The sequence below is a fragment of the Castor canadensis genome, chromosome 17 (genome assembly GCF_047511655.1).
Source record: "Castor canadensis chromosome 17, mCasCan1.hap1v2, whole genome shotgun sequence".
NCBI classification, from domain to species: domain Eukaryota; kingdom Metazoa; phylum Chordata; class Mammalia; order Rodentia; family Castoridae; genus Castor; species Castor canadensis.
Genome location: NC_133402.1, coordinates 20301705 through 20324621, shown reverse-complemented (window position 1 = coordinate 20324621; position 22917 = coordinate 20301705). Strand labels below are relative to the sequence as shown.

General features: G+C 43.5%; 1 protein-coding gene across 1 annotated transcript in view; it reads left to right on the top strand.

The window, feature by feature from the left end:
* Slc5a11 (solute carrier family 5 member 11) overlaps window positions 1-22917 on the top strand; it is a 60561-nt gene that overhangs the window by 1164 nt on the left and 36480 nt on the right. Inside the window, exons 3-6 of the mRNA XM_020159732.2 lie at window positions 9482-9640; window positions 12489-12560; window positions 19873-19977; window positions 21287-21346. Coding sequence (XP_020015321.2) covers window positions 9506-9640; window positions 12489-12560; window positions 19873-19977; window positions 21287-21346 — 372 coding nt within the window. The 5' untranslated portion in view covers window positions 9482-9505. The remainder of the gene's footprint in view (window positions 1-9481; window positions 9641-12488; window positions 12561-19872; window positions 19978-21286; window positions 21347-22917) is intronic.

Genomic DNA, 22917 nt, shown 5'->3' with positions numbered 1-22917 from the left:
TGTTTATAACATGTCTGCTCTGGGGACCCAATGTAGGCAAGACAGACAGCATCCCTGCCTTCCCGGAATTTACAGTGCAGTGAGACCAGCAGCAATGAGAGAAGTCGACTAAGCAAATGCTATGCTTCATCGAACTGTGGCAAGAACTCCTATTTGCTATGAAAGCAAATCACTTAGAGACCCAGTTTAGATTGAGGCCAAGAGAAGGCAGCTCTGGAAATGTATACTGTAGGCTGATGTGTTAAAGGATGGTGAACAAAGAGCATGGGGAAGAGCATATCAGGAAAAAGAAACAGAGTAGCAAGGACCCTGAGGTCAGAAATAGCTTTCAAGAAATAGATGGAAGGCCAGTATGCCATGGCACGGGGCACAGGAGAGCACCTTAGCAGGTGTGGAAATGTTTTGAGCAAGTGATCTGACCTGATTGATGTTCAAAGGTCTTTCTGGTTTCCCTGGGAGGGGTGGAGTGAAAGGAAGTAAAGGTGACACTGGGTGAGAAGAAAGTCCTTGCTCTAAGCTGGACAGATGGGGTGGTGGCTTGGACAAAGGAGATTGTAGTAAAAGTAAGGAGAAATGAATGATTCAAAGTGTGATTTGGATATAAGAGAGAATGGAGTGAGGGGCTAACTCTGGGAGTTGGGAAAGAGACACTGTAGTTCCTTTGATGGTGTGTTTGTGTGCCAGATGCTCTGCCTAACACACAGAGGTGCTCATGGATCACTTGTTGGATGGGTAGATGGGTAGGTGGATGGATGGGTGGGTGGATGGATGGGTGAGTGGATGATGTGGGTGGGTGGGTGGGTGGTGAATGGACAGATAGGTGGATGGATGGATGGATGGATGGGTGGTTGGATAGATGGATGGATGGATGGATAGATAGATGACTGGGTGAGTGGGTATGTGGATGGGTGGGTGGATGCATGGATGGGTAGATGACTTAAGAATGACCTTCAGGTGCGGGTATGAGCATATAGTGAGTTGGGACAAAGTCGAAGAAGCACCTGCTTAGTGCCAAAGACCAGGGTTTCTTTTCTTCTTCTTCTTCTCTTCCTTCTTTTTGGCAACACTGGGTTTTGAACTGAAGGTTTTGCACTTGCTAGGTAGGCGCCTTAGTACTTGAGTCATGCCTTCAGCCCCAAATTATGTTTTGCTTTTTGTTGTAGTACTGGGGTTTGAACTCAGGGCTTTCCACTTATTAGACAAGTGCTTTATTACTTGAGCCACGCCTCCAGCCCTGGGACAGCATGGTTTCTAACTTGCATGTGTTAATTTTGTGATGTCTATTGGGCATCTGTGAGATGCCACTTTGGCTTTTGGACAGACAGGTCTGGGTACAGAAGGTACTGTTGTGATTCTGTTCTCTCTGGGAATCATGAATCAAGGCCATCCATGAAGGAGCAAGGTGAGTAAAGGAGAATGCTCACCTGGGTCCCCTGCACGTGTATCTGTATACATGATTCTCCCTGGGAAAAGCTGCATTGTCATGCTGTACCTAGAATTTCTTTCCTTATTACCAGAGCTGTGGCTCTTCCTCATGGGCTGGGGATGAGCCAGCCCAAAATCCTGCAGTCTGTTGGCCTTTTTCTAGAAATCTGTTCCTGGGCAACAACCATTAGCTGTCCAGGAAGTCAGAGGTTAACAACTTCCTGGCCTTTCCAGGACCTTATAGCTTCTGGCTGGGTTGCTGCTTCTGCCTCCAGCCTCCCCAGACCAGGCCAGCTTGTGACTATAAAGTGGCTGGCACCTGTGTTGCCTGCTGACCTCACACAGGGCATAAATGGCTGCCAGCCTGGAACTAGCTTTGTGTCTCACCTGGAATTTTCCACGCCAAGGGTTTATGTCTCAGAGTGGGAAGGACTCTAGAGTTAACCCTGGACTGGAGCCCAGGTCAGTCATTTACCAGTAGTGTGGCCTTGGGCCAGGTCTCACCTTTGCCTCACCTGTTCCACAGGGTTAATCAGAGACCTGACCTCTTAGCGGTGCTAGGTTGAAAATGAAAGTCAGGCATACGAGTGGCCAGGCCTGACTGACCACAAGGTCCATGTTTTTTTATTTCTTACCTTTTTTTTTTTGCAGTACTATGTTTTAAACTCAGGGCCTACACCTTGAGCTATTCCACCAGCCCTTCTATGTGATGGGTTTTTTAAGATAGGGTCTCTCGAACTATTTGCCCGGGCTGGCTTCAAACTGCAAACCTCCTGGTCTCTGCCTCCTGAGTAGCTAGGATTGCAGGTGTGAGCCTCTGGTGCCTGGCTTCTTACTGGTTTTATATGAGAGACAGGGACAGATCAAGTATTCAGTACTGGACTTGCTCTCTTACTGTGACATAGTCTGATTATTACTTCCATTGGATAGACGGGGAAACTGAGCATTGCAGAGTTTATTCACTCAAGACTAGAGAGCTCAGAGGACATAGAGCTGAGATTTGAGCCAGGGCAGAGAATCTGAAGTCTTTAGACTTTATCATGACACATCTATTTCCTGGGGAGTCATTTGTCCATAATTAAAATTTGTAATTAGATGGCAATTATTGTCTTTGATGAGTGCAGGGTACTTCCCTATTTTTTTCCTCACCAACTCCTGCCTCCTTCTAATGCATTTGGGATTCAGTGGTGAATACACCAGCATACTGGCACAACACTTAGGTTTATTTGTGTCTTTTCTTTTTTTCTTTTTTTTTTTTTTGGTGGCACTGGGGCTTGAACTCAAGGGCTTGCTCTTGCTAGGCAGGTGCTCTACCACTTGAGCCACTCCTCCAGCCCTTTTTTGTGAAGGGTGTTTTTTCAAGATAGGGTCTCTCAAACTATTTGCCCAGACTACCTTTGAACTGCAATCCTCCTGAGTTGCTAGGATGGCAGGCCTGAGTCACAGATGTGTGGCTCTATTCGGGTCTTTGAGTGTGCCTACTGTATATGGAAGGTGTTATGTGGTATTGTTACATTTGTTTTGTTCCTTTGCATCCATTGTGAAACATTTCAGACACACGTAAGTTATAAAGAATAACCCCTTGCCAGTAGCAACTCAGAGGCCATCCTCAGACACGGGGTGCAGCAAACAGTCACAGCCCCCACCCCACCTGCCCCGCCGGTGGCCCCTGTGAACCTGTTCCTTGTTTTTTTCCCTTGCACTGTGGTGTGGAAATTTTTCACATCTACAATAGTAGATTATTTAAAAGGCCAAAAGGAGAGGGTGAGCACTATCTTGCTTGACTGAGCCTCTTTTTGTGCTTTGGCTAACGGGCAGCCTTAAAAGCCCCTGGAGTTCTACTTCCAAACAAAGCCTTTGCATGCAAGCTCTCTTAGGCTGAGCACTGGTAGGGTCCCCAGCAGAGTCCCACACTGGGGACAGCAGGAGGCCACCATTGCCCAACCCTCCTGAAGCAGGCTGGAATGAAAAAGGTTAAATAGGGGTCAATTCACAGAGTGGTCCTGGGTAGCACAGTGTGTGGGGGCCTGGAATGAAAACCCATGAGGATGAGCAGGGCTGCATTTCTCACTGTGTAGAACTTGGCACACAGCTGATGTCTAATAAATGCTTGTTCCACTGAGTCTCCAAAGGCTTTGGCACCACGTGGTATGGAAAACACAAAGAGCTTCCATTTAGGATCTGGGTTCAAATCCCAGCTCTGGCGCTGATGATTGTGACTTAGAGAAGCAAGTCAAATGGCCAGGACTTGCCCCCAGCTCACCTGCATGCCTCTGTGCCTCATGTCCCACCTGTGAGCTGGAGGTGTGACCTGATGGACCTCACAGGGCTGACAAGGGTGAAGTGAGATGACACAGGTCAAGGAGCTGCAGGCCTGTCACCTGCAGTTAAGGTTGGCTGTCATTCAAGAGCAGGTATGTCTGTCTGTTGGGGAAGGGGCAAGGCTCCGCCTGGGTACTTATGGCAGGGGCAGACGGGGATGCTACTGTTTCCCAGCAGCGTGTGAGAACACCCCCAAGCTCCTCCCAGCCCCTGGCAAGAGCCCCCACTTCCCGGGCCTCAGGAAGTGCTTGAAAGTGGTGCCAGCCTCCCCTGGCTGCGGCCAAAGAGCGGTGATGGTGATGAATAACTTGTTTATCCGAGGCCCTTCTCGGTGCCTGGCAGGCCGAGGGTGAGGGGGGCGGCGGGAAGGGGCGTGGGTGGAGGCGGAGCTGGGGTCTGGGAGGGCTGGATCTCCAGGCAGTCGCTGTCCCTGCAGCCTCCTTTCCTGCTTTCCTTCCAGAGTTGCCATTTTCTAGAAGTATCTTCCCCTCTTCCCGGTTCAGCGTCTATCCCCACCAGAAGCTGCTTCCCCTCTTCATCTTCCCGAAAGTACCCTGAATGCTTGAAACCAGATAGGCCCGGCTCCAGCCTCTTTCCCACTCATCAACTGTGTGACTTTGGACATGGCACTAAACCTCTCTGAGTCACAACTTGCTCACTTACTATCTAATGGGGGCTTCGCCCTTGAGAAAACATCTAAGGGCCACCTAGCCCCCTCTTCCCCAAGTCTCCAGATTCTGCCTTTCAAAGTTGCAAGCTACAAAGCTGCACTCTCACCCCAGAAGGGGGTGGAGGTGGGGAGAGGGGATGGAGAGGTGGGGGTAGTGGGAACTGGGGGTGTCCATCTCTGGCTCCAGCCCTTCCACCGCACTCAGACAGAGACCTAAGTTCTCCAGTTCATGTAGGTGAGTCTGGCTCAGACATTATTATCATCATCCAATTTTACAAATGCCTGAGATCATAAAACCTAGACTGGGTAAGCTGCATGGGAACTTTGGCTTCTGTCACTCCTGCACTGCAGGAGGTAAGAGACAGCAGAACCACAATGGCCCAGTACTGGCAGTCTGTCTTCCCATCATCCTTCTTGCTTCCTCCCGCCCTTGCATCTTCTCTCTCCATAAAAGCTGGGGTCTTCTCTTCCTTGGAAAGGACCACTGCATGCCAGGCCTGAGAAGCTATGAGCATTCTCACAGCAGAAGCAAGAGCAAGGTCCAGATAAGGGAGAGACGTTCAAGTCTACTCTTGGCTGGAGAAGGGAAAGTGCCGACCTGAGGGCCCCAGCATCTTCTCTAAATGAACATTCAGCCTTCTCCTGTCCACCTCTAGGAGGCTGGTTCTGTGTGTATTCCAGGGTACACTTTGGTTATCACAATTTGGGGGAAGGGAGGTTGCTACGTCACAGAAGAGGGATGCTCCTTATCATAGGATATTTCCTGCAATGCACAGGACAGCAAAAAGTTTCCCTCTCCCTTTTACCAAGTCCAATTGATTCTAATTCCAAATTGTGTCTCTAATCCTTTCTCTCTGCTGTGATCAAACTGAGTGTTCCCCTCAAGGTTCACAGGCTGAAAGCTAATCCCCAATGCAAGAGCAATGGCTGGGGGGGAGGGAGAGGATGGGGAGGTGATTAGGTCACAGGGCAGAGCCCTTGCAATGGGATTAGTTTTCATAAAAGAGACCTGAGGGAGCCTGCTTGTCCTTTTCCACCATGTGAGGACACATAGAAAGCATTGCTTATGAGCGCTACTGGATTTGGGTTGCTAAATCAGGGGACCAGAAAATTCTTGGTCTCACTGGGGTAAGAATCCAAGGATGGATGCAAAGGAGACTTAAGATGAAGCAGTGTGAGAAAGATGCTCACCTATCCAAACTCAAAGAATGGACTCAGAGACATGTGAAGTACAGTGAAAGTGAGACTTTAATGGCCATCTTGCAAGATCAGGTGCCTGGTGAGCAGAGATGCCAGGAAGCAGTTACAACAAACATTATATTGCCTAATGTGCAAGTCCCTCCCCCAGTTCTTCCCCCAGTTCCTCATTGGCTGAGTACTATGGGGTGTACATTCTTTTCATGATCATTTTAGGTATAGATTCCACATATGAGTGAAAATATGTCATATTTAGCTTTTGAGCTTGGCTTATCTCATTCAACATGATGGTTTCTAATTCCATCCATTTTCCTGAAAATTACAAAATTTCATTCTTCTTTATGACTGTAGATATGCTACATTTTCTTTATCCATTCATTGCTTGTTGGGCACCTCAGCTGATTCTACAGTGTGGCACTATTTGAAGAGAGTTTCAATAAACCTGAGTGTGTAGGTATCTCTCTTGTATATTGATTTACACTCCTTTAGATATATGTCCAAGAGGAGGGTAACAAGATAAGTCTATTTTTTAGTTTTTTGGAGAACCTCCATACTGATTTCCCTAGTGGTTGCACTAGTTTACATTCCCACCAACAATGTGAGGATTCATTTTCCCTCATTCTCACTGGTGTTTGTTGTTGTCTGTTTTCTTGATGATGGCCAATCTGACTGAGGTGAGATGGAAACTCAGTGTAGTTCTCATTTGTATTTTCTTGATGGCTAAGGATGTCAAACATTTCTTCATGTATTTATTTGCCATTTGTACTTCTGAGAACTGTCTATTCCACTTGTTTGCCCATTTACTAATTGGATTATTCTTTCAATTTTTCAAGCTTTATCAATATTCTAACTATTTATCCTTTGTCTGTTGAATCTCTGGCAAAGATTTTTCTCCCATTTTGTGGGCTGTCTCTTGATTCTGATAAATGTTTCTCTTTATTTGCAGAAGCTTTTTAATTTCATGCAGTCCCACATGTCAATTCTTGCTCTTATTTCTTGGGCAGTTGGAATCCTATTCAGAAAATAATTGCATGTGTCTATATCTTCCAGTGTTTTCCCATAATAGTTTCAGATCTTACAGTAAAATCTTTGATCCATTTTGAATTGATTTTTGTACAAGATAGGGGTATAGCTTCAGTCTTCTACATGTGGATATCCAGTTTTCTGTACACCACTTGTTTAAGAGGCTGCCTTTTCTCCAATGTATGTTTTTGTCTCCTTTGTCAAAAATCAGATGGTTGTAGCTGTGTAGGTTTATTTCTGGGTCTTTTATTCTGTTCCACTGGTCTTCATGTCTATTTTTGTGCCAGCTCCATGAGGTTTTTGTTACTCTGGCTCAGGGAGTATAATTTGAAGTCCAATATTGTGGTGCCTCCAGTGTTGAATTCTTAGCAGATATGACTTCATGTACCTACCTTACACAAAACATCACACTGTATTATTATTGTCTATGAGCAGATTTGTCCCATCTCTGTGCATCATGGATGGCAGGAACAGAGTCTTGTCACTACTAAGCCCCTAAACTGACAGCATGGAATAAATAAATCAAGGCCCTATAATTAAAAAGATCACTTATATTTAACCAGATCCTTGAGAATCTTAGTTTCTGATCACTACGGCAGTGATGTATCACAGACTTAGTGGCTAAAACAACACATTCTTGTCTTATCATTCTGGAGGTTACAAGTTCTATATGGGTCTTCCTGGCCAGAGTCAAGGTGCCAACAGGGTTCAATTCCTTCTGGATGCTCCAGGGCAGAATCTGTCAATTTGTCCTTTCCAGCTTTGAGAAGCCATTTGCATCCCTTGAGTCAGGACCCCATCACTCACCTTCAAAACCAGCATTGTTGAGACAAATCCTCTCACCAGGTCATCTCCCTGGTGCTCTTTTTAAATTCTGTGTGGCTTCATGATTGCGTCCAGCCCTCCTGGGTAATCCAGGCATCTCCTTGTGCTAAGGTCATCTACACAAACACTCCTCCCTCCTTTTAAGATCAGCTGACTAGCAACCTTAATCTATCTGCAAACATAATCATCCTTTGCCACTTAACATATTCACAGGTTCTGTGGATTACATATCAACACCTTTGGGGACTATTATTCTGCTTAACTACAGAGACACCTTAAATTGCCCGTAGAAGTCCAGTCTACCGAGAAATAGATTGGAATGGTGGTTCAAAGCATATATTCTGGAGCAAGACAATTTGGATCCAAATATCATCCCCACCACTTGAGGTGAACTACTTTGGGCCAAGTTACTTAACTTCTTGTGACTTAACTTCATCTATAAAAGTGAGGGTGACAGCAATAGTGTTTGCTTTTCAGGTTAGTAAACACTTAGAACGATGCCTGGCCTATAATAGGGTCAGGTAGGTGTGTATTAAACACATGCAGTTGTGTGGGCAGCCTTAGAACAAGTTGTGGTGTCTGGCTGAGCCTTCACCAATCAGTAGCTTGAGTCTCGTCCAGCTCAGGTATCTTGGAAAGGGAACTGACCTGTGTCTCATTTTCCCCTTGCTTTAAGATGTGCATTTATTAAGTGGAAGAAGATGCTGAAATGACCTGCATTTTAAAATTTTAATTTAATTTTTAATTAGCAAATAGTAATAACACAGAGGATTTCATCATGATGACACCATACATGTCTCTTTTATTTAGACAGGGTCTCACTAAGGGTTCACACTGGCTTCAGACTCACAGGCCTTTTGCAGGCACCACGTACAGCCTTACTTGTGATATTTAATTTGTTTGTTCTTGATGGGCATGGTGGCGTAAGCCTGTAATTCCAGCTATTCACAGGATGGTGATTGGGAAGATCAAGGTTCAAGGCCAGCCTGGGCAAAATGCTAGCAAGATTCCATTTCAACAAATAAGCCAGACCTGGTGGCCCACACCTATAACCCCAGGTACACAAGAGGTGGAGGCAGAGGTAGGAGGATTGTGGCCCAAGGCCTGCCCCAGGCAAAAACACGAGACCATAGCTGGTACCAGAGGCTCATGTCTGTAGTCCTAGGTACTTGGGAGGCTGAGATTGGTAGGATTGCACTTCCAGAAAGGGCGTTTATGAGATCCCATCTCAACCAATAGCTGGGTTCAGTGACACACACCTGTCACCCCAAGCTATGCGGAAGGCTGAAATTGGGAGGATTGTGGTTCCAGGCCAGTCTGGGAAAAAAATTTGTGAGACCCCCATCTCAACGGAAAAAAAGAAAAACTGGGCATAGCAGTGCATTTCTGTCACCCAGCGATGGCAGGGAGCTTAAAATGAAAGTATTGTGGTTCAAGCTGGCCTGGACAAAAAGCTAGACCTTATCTCTAAAATAACCAGAACAGAAAGGACTGGAGGTGTGACTCAAGCAATAGAGCACCTGCCTCACAAGTGTTAGGCCCTGAGTTCAAAACCCTGGTACCACCAAAAAATTCTTTGTATTTTTCCAAGTGAATAGTTCATTCAAAAAATGAACTGAGGGCCAGTGCCAGTGGCTCACGCCTGTAATCCTACTCAGGAAGATTGCGGTTCGAAGCCAACCTAAGCAAATAGTTCATGAGAGACCCTATCTCGAAAAACTCCTCACAAAAATAAGGCTGGTGGAGTGGCTCAAGGTGAAGGTCCTGCATTCAAACCCCAATACCGTAAAAAAAAAAAAAAAAAAAAAAAAAGAACCAAGGATGTGATATGACCTCATTGAGTGAATGAGGGAGTGGATGAATGAATGAACGGATGGATCTGTCTTCCCGAACATCTGTCTGCACTGCACATCCCCTAGGTGGGTCCTCTTTCTCAGACATCCCAGAGAGGCAGCTACAGAAAGGGTGAGAAGCGGGTTTCTGGGGTCTGGAATCGGACACACATTTGCACCTCCCCAGGACTGCGAGGCATCGTTCAGCACCATGGAGAGCGGCACCAGTAGCCCAGAGTTTCCACAGTCAGACACCTGGGAGGCATTTCCCCAGAAGAACCTGGAACCTGGAGACATTGTAGTGCTGGTTCTCTACTTCCTCTTTGTCCTGGCCGTTGGACTATGGGTAAGTCAGGTGGAGGCGAGCAGCGGAGGGAGGAAATGTGTGGCCAGAAGCCCAGAGTAAACCCTGTCACTTTGGAGAACAAGATACTGATTGAGAGAGAAAGACTAGCTATATTCACATGTCATTGTTTCTTAGATTATTTTTGCCCTTCCACTCACCTGGCATGTAGGAGAATAAGTCGAACCTTAACATTTTTAAATGCATTAGGTGCTGGCTATGTGTCAGGCACTGATTTAAGCATATTCACTATGTCATCTCGTGTAATTTGCAAGGCTCCTCTAAGGAAGTTACTATACCCATTTTGCAGATAAAGAAACTGAAACACAAAGAATTTAAGTTCCTTATCCTATTGCTAAGTTAGGAGAGCTGGAGTTAAAATCATTATCTCCCTTACTTGGAAGCCCATGCTTACTTTTTAATTTAAAAAGAAACTGTGGGTGATTCATGCCTGTATTCCTAGCTACTCAGGCAGCAGAGATCAGGAGGATCTTGGTTCAGAAGCCAGCCTGGGAAAATAGTTTGTGAGAATCTATCTCAAAAAAACCCAACACAAAAGAGGGCTGGTGGAATAACTTAAGTGATAGAGCACCTGCCTAGCAAGTGTGAAGCCCTGAGTTCAAGCCCCTGTAATGACAAAAAAAGCAATGCAATCATATGATTCAAAAATAAAAATAGCACAGGACACCTTATTATCACTGTACACTAGTGTATTCTTACCATTTCCTTATGCAAAGCAAAGGTGTGCATATACACAGAGGGAGGGAGAGAGAAAGAGAGAGAAATCAGCCTCGCTATGTAACTCAGGCTAACCTTGAATTCACCATCTTCCTGCTTCAATCTCTCAAGTGCCAGAATTACAGGTGTGTGCTGCCCAGTCAGAGAAAATATTAGTATGTATATTTTCCTCTTTCTTAAAGAGGAGGTAGCTTATTATACATAGTATTTTTACCTCGCTATTTTCATGCTGTCTCTTGGCTTTCTGCTACATAGAAGCTTCCTTACTTTCTTAAAGGTGCACGATATTCTATTTGATGACTGTATTGTCATTTATTTCATCAGTCTTCTGCTTAGGGTCATTTGGATTTTTGCTCCCCACCTCTCACTGTTAATGCTGTGATTAAAAAAACCTAGTATGCTCACTGTTTTGGAGCATGGCTATAATGTAGGATATACTTCTTATAGCAGAATCATCATATTAAAGGTTATATACATTTGTAATCATACTAGCTTGTGTCAAATTGCCCTCCTTAGGTGTAGCACTGATCTGCACACAGTGTATGGTGAAGCCTGTTTATCACACCCTCGCCAACAGTGTATTGTCAGTCTTTTTCATTTTCATCAAATACGGGGAAAAGAATATCCCAGAGTATTGTTGATATACATTTATCTTTCAATGAATGAGGCTGGACACCATGACACATGACATGTTTAAGAGCCACTTACATTTATTCATGGGTTGAAACTTTTTTTTTGTGGTACTGCAGTTTGAACTCAGAGCCTACACCTTGAGCCACTCCACCAGCTCTTTTTTGTAATGGGTTTTTTTCGAGATAGGATCTCACAAACTATTTGCCTGGGCTGGCTTTGAACTTTGATTCTCTTGATCTCTGCCTCCTGAGTATCTAAGATTATAGGTGTTAGCCACCGGTGCCCAGCTTGTGTATTGAAACTTAATCACCAATGTGGTAGCATTAAGAGGTAGGGCTGGGCACTGTGGTTTAAGTCTGTAATCCTAGTTACTGGGGAAGTGGAGATCAGGAGGCTTACATTTTGAGGTCAGCCTGGGTGACAAAGTCTGCAAGACTCCTTCTCAACCAGTAAAAAACTGGATGTGATTACAACATGCCTGTCATCTCAGCTATATGAGAAGCATAAATAGGAGGATCGAGGTCCAGGCATTGGCAGGCATAAATGTGAGATCCTCTTTGAAAAAGTAATAAAAGCAAAAAGGGCTAGGGGTGTGGCTTAAGTGATTGAGCACCTGCTTAGCAAGCTGAGGCCCTGAGTTCAAACCCCAGTATACCAACAACAATAAAAGGTGGAACCCTCATGAATAGGATTAGTGGCCTCACAAAAATCAAGGCGCTGGAGGTGTATCTCAGTGGTGGAGCACTTGACTAGCAGGTGCATGGCCTTGGGTTTGATCTCCAGCACTATAAGAAAACAAATGAACAAAGGAAAAGTTTAAGAGTTCTCACTGGCTCTTTTGTGCCCTTCCAATCTCCCACTCTCTCACCATGCAAAGACATTAGAGGAGGCCAAACAGGCCCTTGCCAGATGCCATACCTATCAGCAACCTTGAATTTGGACTTGCTGGCTCCCAGAATTGTGAGAGATGAATTTCTGGTGTTTATAAATTACCACATCTCAGGTATTTTGTTACCATAGCACAGGTGGAGTAGGATGCAAGTCTTGGTCTCTTCATCTGTCAGAGTGGCCCACTGACACCAACCTCATGGGTGTTGGCAAAGATTAAAATGAGCTAATGCCTGTAAAATGTTTATAAGCACAGAGTAAATACCCAATAAACAATATTCATTAGGAGCTGTCATTCACAAACCATGAGTTTACAGAGCAAATGTCTAGGGGGACCAAGTGGGTTATCACAAGTATGACATCACAAGTGTGATGTGGGAATGGTTGGGGATATGCTGGTCAAAAGAGCTTATGTCTCCTTTAAAGTTCACAGTAAAAGTTTTGAAGACCCAAACAATACATATTTGACATCCATATGTGGTCCACTGGACTCCCAGTTTGCAAGTCCTCTCCTCAATCATTTTGGGGTGCCATTTTGGGATGCCTCTGACTGCTGTAGTTTTCCCTTATGAGCTCCTGTTCTTCATTTCAGTCTACAGTGAAGACCAAAAGAGACACGGTGAAAGGCTACTTCCTGGCTGGAGGGGACATGGTGTGGTGGCCAGTAAGTAGCCTCTGATTCAATTAAAAAGTCACTTCTCAGGGCTAGGGAAGTAGCTTGGTGGTAGAGCACTTGCCTGGCATATGCAAGGCCCTGGGTTCCATTCTCAGCACTGCAAAAGGAGGGAAAGCTATTCCTCAAAGATTGGTCAAGAACTGCTATTCTATCTCAGGGTCCTTTGATTCCATACCACCTGAAAGTCACAGAGAAAACTAGAGAAAGCTTAGCTCCAACCTAAGTTTGTTTAAACAAAAAGAGAACTTATCAGGGGAAAATGTAGAATTCAGATGTCATGGAGCCTCAATGATATAACTATGACCTAACAACCTGATTTCTCTGACAATTCTCCCCTTATCTATCTATCTATCTATCTATCTATCTATCTATCTATCTATCATCTACCTATCTATCATCTGTCTATTATCTGTCTAACTATCATCTATCTATCTATCTGTCTATCTATCATCCATCTATCTCTATCAACTTCTCTTCTGATGATCTCTAGTTCCAAACATATTCAACTCATGGTATCAAGATGGAGGACATTGCTCCAGACCTTTCATTCTCTCAAGTTCCACCCCAGCATAGGAAGATTACCTGCCCCATGGCAGTATTCCTGGGACAGTTTCATCTCTGATTGTATCCTGTGCTCATCTATGTGATAATCACTATAGCCAGGATAGTTTTTGTGCTGATTCACTCAAGCCTGACTCACATGTTCAACACCCTAGCTGGGTCATATGTAATGAGGGGCTAGAGTCTGAAGGAAAATTGTAGGTCATTCCTGGGACAAAGCAGACTGGGTATTGAGAACATAGATAGCTAATGCAACAGCCCAATTAGTTTTTCCTTTCCTAGTGGATGTAAGGGTATTATAAAATGTGCACACACAGGCACACGCACAATCATACACTTGCATGTGAGCCTATCTTTTGTGGGCCCTGGGTAGGAGATCAAGGATGATAGTTTTGTTTATGAGCTTTTAAAACAAAGGTTAAACCTTTGAACCAGTAAGGAGGACCATTTCTACCTTTACCTTCCATGTGGCTGAGATTATAGGCAAGTAAGTATGGAAAATGCAGGGTAAGATGCAGACACAGTAGGTGTCTAAACTTCTGGTCAATGAAATGTTTGAAGATAATGATCTCACTATTCTCAAAAGGTACCAACAGTGTACTTTGGAGCATATGTTCAACTAACACAAAAGCATCTCTGGGGCTGGGGATGTAGCTTGGTGGTAGAGCATTTGCCTATCATGTGCAAGGTCTTTGGTTTCATCCCCAGCACCACAAAAAGTGAACATAAAAAGAGTGGGAACTTTGGCAGGAGTGCAGCCATTAGCTATTGCTGCCTAAAAAGCATCCCCCAAAATTAGCAGTTTGTAGCAGTGTATTGTTTATAATGATTCTGTGGGTTGGCTGGGGTCCTTCTGCTTCTCCCCTCTTGATTTACCCCTACAGCTGCATTTAGTTGGTGATGGGGCTGGTCTGGAGGACCAAGACAGTCTCATCCACATTTGGGGGCAGCGCAGGAATTGCTGCAATGCTGGGCCTTCTCTCTCTCCCTCTTCCTCTCCCTCCTCTCCCTGTCTCTCCTTTCCTTCTCCCTCTCCCTCTCTCCTCTCCCTCCTCTCCCGCTCTCTCTCCCTGTGTTTCTCTCATCACTCAGACCCATTTTCCTTACAAAGAAGCTGATTTTAAAAGAGCAAAAGTGAAATCTGCCAGGTTATTATGGCCTTGACTTGGAAGTCATACGTCATTTCCATATATTCTACTGGTCAAAGTAAATTCCAGCCAGCCCTTCTTCTTTACTGGAAGAACAGAAAAGTCACAGTAGCTGGGCACTGGTGGCTCATGTCTGTAATCCTAACTACTTGGGAGCCTGAGATCAGGAAGATTGCAGTTCTAGGCCAAACCAGGCCCCAAACAAAAAGTTTGTTAAACCCCATCTTAACAGAAGAAAGTTGGGTGTGTTGGCACATGCTGGTCCTCCTAGCTATGGTGGGAAGCATAAAAAATCCCTAGAGGCATTCGCAGAAAGAAAAAATTGGTGGCACTTGTTTAATATGGTAGCCAGCTAAGGCAGCAGTGATAGTCTGGGCAAATAACAGGCTAACCAAAAACTGAAGAAGAAAATCCAGGGAATGAGATGGTCACAGAGTACTTTGAAAAATTCCCACATATTTTGGCAATCTAGAATGCCATATGCACATACCCAGGAGAGACCTGAGAAGGCCCTCAGCTCTTACATCTGACTGACCTTGGGACTTTGCATAAGCAGAAAGTGAAGATGTAAACCACCAGACTGAGTGTTGATTGCATACCCCAACACATGCACAATGGCTGGGAGAACCGTAAAAACTGGGGGAAATACTGCTTTCAGGCATCCAAGGAAACTTCTTCCAGTCATTTGCTATCCACTAAATTGAGCATAGATTTCGGTGTGCACATCTGACAAAGAATACAGAATTTATAGAAAGTCATCAAACAAATACAATTGATGTACTCTATATATTCATCTAAGAATAGAACAATGAAACTTGTTGAAATAGTTTTAAGAAGGGAGGACAGAGGTGTGGAAGAATGATGGAGGGGATTAATCTAGTCGAGGTACATTATAAGCATATATGGAGATGTCACAATGAACCCCCACCTCATACAACTAATATATAAGAATTAAAATGTAAAGAAAAAGAAAGTCATCAAACAAACAGTAGCAACATAACAATGAGTACCAGCAACCACAAACCCAGAGTTGAAATGTCCACTTCTAAAAAAAAACAATTGTAAGACAGGCAGGTCATACCCAGGGGGGCAAAAATGCAGTCAGTAGAAAATGTCCCTGAGGAAGGTGTTCAACTTATTAGACAAAGACCTTAAATCAGCTATTTTAAGTATGTTTGAAAGCCTTAAAAGAAGTTGTGTATGGATGATTGAAGTATGAGAACAATGTTTAACTATATAGAGCACCTCAATAAAAAGAAATTATTTTAAAAGAACAAAGTAATGGAGATGGGGTGCAGCTCAGTGTGGAGCATTTGCTGAGTAAGCACAAGGCCCTGGGTTTGACCTCCAGCATGGTAAAAAAAAAAAAAAGTGGAAAAGTGGAAATTCAGGAATTGGAAAGTACAATAAGTAAAATGAAATATCAGTTAGATGCTCAACAACAGATTTGAGTGGCAAAATAATGAATTGGTGAACTTGAGGACAGGTCAAGTTGAAATGATCAAGTCTGAAGAACAGAAAAAAGAATGAGGAAAAATAGCATCTCAGAAATCTGTGGGACAACCTCAAGCATATCATCATGCACAGAATGGAAATTCCAGAAGGAAAGGAGGGAAAGGAGAGGGGGAGAAAGGGTGGGGGGGAGAGAGAAGAGAGAGAAAGAGAAAAGAAGAAGCAGGAGGAAGAGGAGGAGAGAAGAAAAAAGAGGAAGAAGGGAGAAGGAGATGAAATATTAGAAGTAATGGTCTAAAATTGACTAAATTTGACTAACAATAATAATATAACATTCAAGTAGCTTGATGAGCTCCAAGTATGATAAACTCCAGCAGATTCACACCTTGACACATCGTAATAAACTGTTAAAAATCAATAAAAAGGAGTTTTGAAAGCAGAAAGAGAGACAAAATTTGTCACATATAGGAGTCATCCACAAGATTAACAGCTGGTTTTTCATGAGAAACCAGGGAGTATGAAGTACTGTAAAGAAAAGACCATCGACCAGTAATTTTATATTGAGCAAAACAGTCCTTCAAAATAAAGGAGAAACCTGGACATTGTCAGATTTTTTTTTTATGAGAGAATTCATTGCTAGAAGATCTGTCTTACAAGAAACATTAAAGGTGGCCCTCCAGGCTGAAGTGAAAAGACACCAGAGAGTATCTTGAATCTACATGAAGAAGTAAAGAGCACTGGTGACAGTAACCCCATAAGTAATGTCATGGACAAGTACATTATGTTTTAATTGCAACTCTCATATTCTTCTGTCCTCTTTTTTTTTTCATTTTCTTTTTATCTTGCAGTACTGGGGCTTGAACTCAGAGCCTCATGCTTGCTAGGCAGGTGCTCTACCACTTGAGCCACTCCACCAGCCCTCTTCTGTCCTCTTTAAAAGACAACTGCATAAGTTATAATTTATAATTATATGTTTGCCTTTCTGGGTATACAATATATAAAGATGTAATTTTATGACAATAACAGCACAAAGGAGGGGAAGAGAATAAATCTGTGTAGAAGCAAAAATTTTACATACTATTGTAAAAGTTTAAATATCTATTCATCCAAACTTTTTTTTTATATGTTAAGGTGTTAATTATAATTCCTAGGACAACCACCAAAAAGTAAATAGTAACAGAAACAATAAGAGAATTAAAATGGTATATTACATAATATCTATTTAACACAAAATGAGGCAATGGTGGAGGAGTAGAAGAAAAAGAAAGACATTAGACGTATAGAAACTGCCCAGCAATATGATGGATGTACATCCTATGCTATCAGCATTACATTAATTTAAATATAATAAACACTCCAATCAAAGGGCAGAAATTGGCAAAACAGATTCCCCCCCCCAAAAAAAATACATGATTCAACTATATGCTGTCTACAAGAGACACACTTTAGAATTTTTTTCTTAAGACAGCATCTTGCTATATAGCCCAGGCTGGCCTTGAACTCAAGCTCCTCCTGCCTCAGCCTCATGAGTGCTAGGATTACAGGTGTGATGCACCATGCACTACTAAGATATATACTTTAGATAAAAGACATGAATAAGTGAAAGTGAAAGTAAAATGGTGGGAAAAGGATGTCCAACCAGAAAGGATATATATCAAATAGGTTTAAAGTAGAAGGATAGAAAAAGATATGCCATGCAAACAGTACAAAAACAAAACAAAAAAAAAGCAGGAGTGGTTGTGCATATTAGCCAAAATAGACTTTAAGACAAAAATTTCTGCAAGATATAAAGAAGGATACAATAGCAAAAAGGTTAATCCATCAAGAAAACATAACAATTATAAACATATTTGCACCTACAAACATAGTCCCAATATATGTTAAGTAAATGTTGAGAGAGTAAAGAGAGAAATAGACAATACAAGTAATAACTGGACACTTGAATATCTAATGCTCAATAATGTATAAGAAAAACAAGATAGTTAGTCACCAATGGCTCATGCCTGTCATCACAGCTACTCAGGAGGCAGAGATCAGGGAGACTGAGGTACAAAGCCAGTCTGGGCAAATAGTTCAGGAGATCTTATCTCAAAAATACCAATACAAAAGTGGGCTGGTGAAGTGGCTCAGGTGGTAGAGCACCTGCCTAGCAAGCATGAGGCTCTGAGTTCAAACCCCTATACTGCAAAAAAGAAAAGAAAAGAAAAACAAGAGAGAAGATCAACAAAGAAACAGAAGAAGACATGAACAACACTCTAAAACAATGACAGCCCATCCAACAACAGCAAAACACAAGTTCTCCTTAGATGCATATGGAACATTCTCCAACATAAACGATATGTAATCCAGAAATGAGTCTCAGTGAATCTCACATGTTTGAAATAATACAAAGTATGTTGTCTGTCCACAGTAAAATGAAATTAGAAATCACTAAGAGAAAGAAATTTGGGGGATTCATGGATATGTGGAAATGAAACAACATACCTCTAAATAACTGATGAATTCAAGAAGAAATCACAAAGGAAGTTGGAAAATATTTTGAGATGATTGAAAACAAAAATTGCATATCAAGATTTACGGAATGCAACTCAATCAGTACTAAAAGGGAAGTTCGTACTGTAATGTCCCTATTAAAAAAAGAAGAAAGATGTTAAACCAGTTGCCTAACATTACATTAACTAGAAAAACAAGAGCAAACTAAACCCAAAGGAAGCAGAAGGAAAGAAAGAATAAAGATTAGAGAGGAGATAAGCCAAATGCAGAATAGGAAAACTTAGAGAAAATCAACAAAATCATGGTTCTTTGAAAATATGGGTAAAATTGATCAACTTCTAACATAGTTCACTAAGAAGGAGAGAAGATGCCAACTGTTGAAATCAAACACGAAAGAGGGGGCTATCACAAAGAATATTATAGAAATTAAAAAATTGTAAGAGGATACTGTGGACAATTGCATGCCAAAAATTAGATAACTTAATGAAACAGGAAAATTTCTAGAACAAAACAAAATATGCAACTGAGTCAAGTAGAAATGGAAACCTGAATTACCTCTATAAAAAGTAAAGACGTTAGTCATGCATGGTGGCTCATGCCTGTAATAGCAGCTGCCTGGGAAGCAGAGATTAGGAGGATTGTGGTTTGAGGCCAGCTCAGGAAAAAAGTGTGCGAGACCCCCATTTCAATCAATAAACCAGGCATGCTTGTGGTACCAGCTACAAGGGAGGCCAAAGGTAGGAGGACTGAGATCTGAGGCTGGTCCCGACCAAAACTCCAGACCCTCTGGGAAAATAACTAAAGCAAGAGAGGGCTGAGATGTAGCTCAAGTGGTAGAGCACCTGCCTAGAGAGTTTGAGGCCCTGAGTTCAAATGCCAGTGCTGGCAAGATGATAGATAGATAGATAGATAGATAGATAGATAGATAGATAGATAGATACAAAAGAATGTTATATTTACAGGGCAGACATGTAGATCAGTGGCATAGATTTGGGTAAGACTACGAGAAGTCAATAGTGCTCTCACAGTTTTTGCTCTCTTTCTCTCCTCTGTACCCCTCCCCACTCTGTCCATCTCATGATCTGCCTCTCTCTGCCCATCTCCTTCATTCTCCTCTCTCTTGCTAGATTGGCAGTGATGAACAAATGACTAAATATTCCTTCACTGGTTGCCTACACCTGCCACACACCCCTCCCCAGTCCAAGAGTTCAGCAGAGACCATATTTCCATCCACACACCCAGAAAAGGGAAAATTATTGGCCCAGCATGAGCCAGGTGCCCTGGCCTGTCCAGTGCAACCACCTGAAACCAGGGATTGGAGTAATTGAGTCGTCCTAGCCACTTAGCATCCTAGCAGAAGGAGGGCTGTCTACTTCTTTAAGTTAGAGGCAGAACTGAGAAGTACCACAGCCTTCCTCATTTGCACCATGTACCATTTTCTACACCTGTTGTCTTCCTTCCCCCCCACCACCCAGGGATACAGTTGCTCAAGCTGTGCACTGTAAAAGATGCTAGATAGGGCAGAGATGGCCTTGCCTCCTCTACTTCTCCACCTGATTTGTTCCTTTGGTGCATGGGAACACTAGGGAGTGAGAGCAGTTGCTCCAGACTGTGGCTCCAAGATCTGACCATCCATCTCCCCACAGGTGGGCGCCTCCTTGTTTGCCAGCAATGTTGGAAGCGGCCACTTCGTTGGCCTGGCAGGGTCAGGCGCTGCCACGGGCCTTTCTGTCGCTGCTTACGAGCTTAACGTAAGTATCTGGCCCAGGACAGAGACATCTCACCTCTACCAGACAACACATGCTGAGGGAAGCTCACATGGATACCTTGCACTTTAAAAACAAAATGACACTTTTTGAAAAAAACCAAACAGGAGCCTTTGAGGGTGTTCTTGGCAAGAAAAAAAATCACTTTGGTCACCCCGTATTTGCTTGGTGGGGGCCCATAAGACCATGACCCCAACAAGTACTGATGTGGGGAAGAGGGCACAGATCCCTTCCAGTAGATGCAGAGAAAAGAAGGCACCACAGAACCGGAGGGAATTTCTGTATCATTTAGACATCAATTTGACCTTCCCTAAAATTATGAGGCTCAGTGGCATTTGACCTTTTTTGCTCCACTGGAGAAACTCAAGAGACAGACCACATTCTTCTGTACAAGAGTCATAACAAAATGGTTTCCCCATTGGTCAATGGTGGTATCTATCTTCATAATGACTACTGTTTGCTGAGTCTGTGCTGGGCACAGGCACAAGTATGTTTGTTACATACTCGATAACTTTGTGAGATTCAGCTACACACTTGGACCAGATGACCTGGGTTCATATTCTGGCTTCAGCACTCAATCCAGGTGTGTGACCTTGAGCACCTTACTTAACCTCTCTGAGCCTCAGGTACACCTTCTGGGTATTAATGGTACCTATCACAGGGAGTGGCTGTGAGGATTAAAGGAACTGATGCTTGTGAAGGGCACAGGAGCGCCTGGCACATCAGGAAGTATCAGCTGGCCAATTTCCAGGCAGCAATTTTGTGAGATGCTGTTAAGTCCATTTCACAAGTGAGGAAATGAGTCTCCAGCACCAGCAGCTGCTCATGGACGTGGCCAGCCTTTGTGCCTAGTCCTCACTGCTTTGGCTTAGCCACTGCACAGGAGAGGGGGACGTGCGGAAGAAGGGTGATGATGTGACATTTGGGGACAGAGCTAGAAGGCACCCCAAAAGTCTTCTATTTCCACTCTTCTTACTTAATTCTCTTCTCCCCGTTTTTTAAAATTTTGAGTCGGGGTCTCACCATGTTACCCAAGCTAGCCTCAAACTCCTGGGCTCAAGCTACCTCACCCTCCCAAGTAGCTGGGCTCCAGATGCTTGCCGCTGCACTGATAGTCTCTTCTCCTCCCTTAAAAACATGGAAATTTGAAGTTGAGGGAAGGTGAACCACTAAGCAAATGAAAGACTAAATCAGAGGCGGAGTTCAGGCCAAGTTCCCTCAGGGTGCAGAGGGAAGTCCAAATTGGTGCCTTGCCGTGAGCTGGAACCCCGCTCTAACTGCGTTTTCTTGGCAGGGTTTATTTTCTGTACTGATGTTGTCCTGGATCTTCCTTCCTATCTACATCGCTGGCCAGGTGAGTCTGGGGGGACTGCCTTTGGGAAGGCCAGCCCTGCACCCCTCCCTCCCTCCTGCCTGTGAATGTCCACCAGACAGCCATTGAGAGGTCATAGCACTGGGGAGAGATGGCAAACAGGTGAGACCCCTGAAAACTTGGTTCTGAGCAGTTCCTACTAGTACCAATTGTCTGTGGTGCACATGGGGCTTTGGGAAGCTGGGAAGGACATTTTAAATGCCAAACATAAATGTAGAACTCAGTCTCTTAGAAGTTTAAATCATAGCATGTTACTGCTTTAAACAAACAAACAAACGAAAAGGTAGATAGGTAGACAGACAGAGATTTTTTTTGTTTTTTGCACTGGGGCCTCACACATACTAAGCACACACTTTACAACTCAGCCAGACCTCAGGTCAGCATTTTTGAAAAGTAGTTTTGTTTGTTTTGGTGGAATGGGGGTTGCATTTAGAGCTTTGCATTTGTAAATCCGGGACTCCTACCTCCTCAGCCACACCTCCCGTCCATTTTGTTCTGGCCATGAAGTCAGTGGTTTTGGTCTTCCACCATGAGGTGCCACAGACCAAAGCTACCGAGCCAACTGATCATGGATGAAACCATGAGCCAAACTAAAATGTGAGCCAAAACAAGCCTTCTCTTTATAAGCTCACTGTCTCAGGTATTGTTATAGGGATGGAAAGCTGTCTAACGTGCTTGTCTGGGACTTTTGCACCTTTTGTCTTTTAGGTTATATGTCTTGTTTTATTGACTTGTCTAAGTTCTTTGCATGTTCTGGACATAAGCCTTTAGGGTGGTTTTGTGTTGCATATGCCTTTTTTTCTATTCAACAACTTGCTTTTTCACTTAGTAGTGCTTTTCAATAAATGAATCTCAATTTCACCATAGTCACATTTATCAGCCTCTCCTTTTATGCCTCGCTGAAAAGATCTATTCCTACTCCAAGTTCATGATAATACTCCCCTGCACACTGTCTTCCAGGGTTATTCACATTTGATCAATTATCTACCCTAGAATTTGTTTTCGCCTACTGTATTTCGAGAATAAGATCAGGCAAATACAATGATTGGCGACTTGATTGGATTGAGAAGTTCCTAGGAGGTTAGTGAAGCACACCCCTAAGGGTATCTGGGAGGGCATTTCTAGAGAGGACTAGCTAAGAGGAGAAGACCCCCCCAGCACTGAATGTGGGAGCATGGAATGAAGGTCCAGATGGAGTAAAAGGGGAAAAAGCAAAGAGCTAGAAGTATAGACATTCTCTCTCTCTCCCCCCCTTTCTCTCTCTCCCCCACCCCTTTTTTCCCTTTCTCTGTCTCTGTCACTCTTACTAGCCACCATGATGTGAACTGCTCTTCTCTAACACACCCTCCCTGCCATGATGGCAGAAACCTCTGAAACTGAATCAAAATAACTCTTTCCTCTTTTAGGTTATTTATGTCAGGTGTTTTGTCACAGTGATGAAAAAACTAACCAACCTGCCAACACAGAAACAGTTAGAGACTGATTTTACTTATGAACCTGAAAAATAAGCTATCCATCCTGGCGACCCACTCAACATCCATGATGTTCTTCCA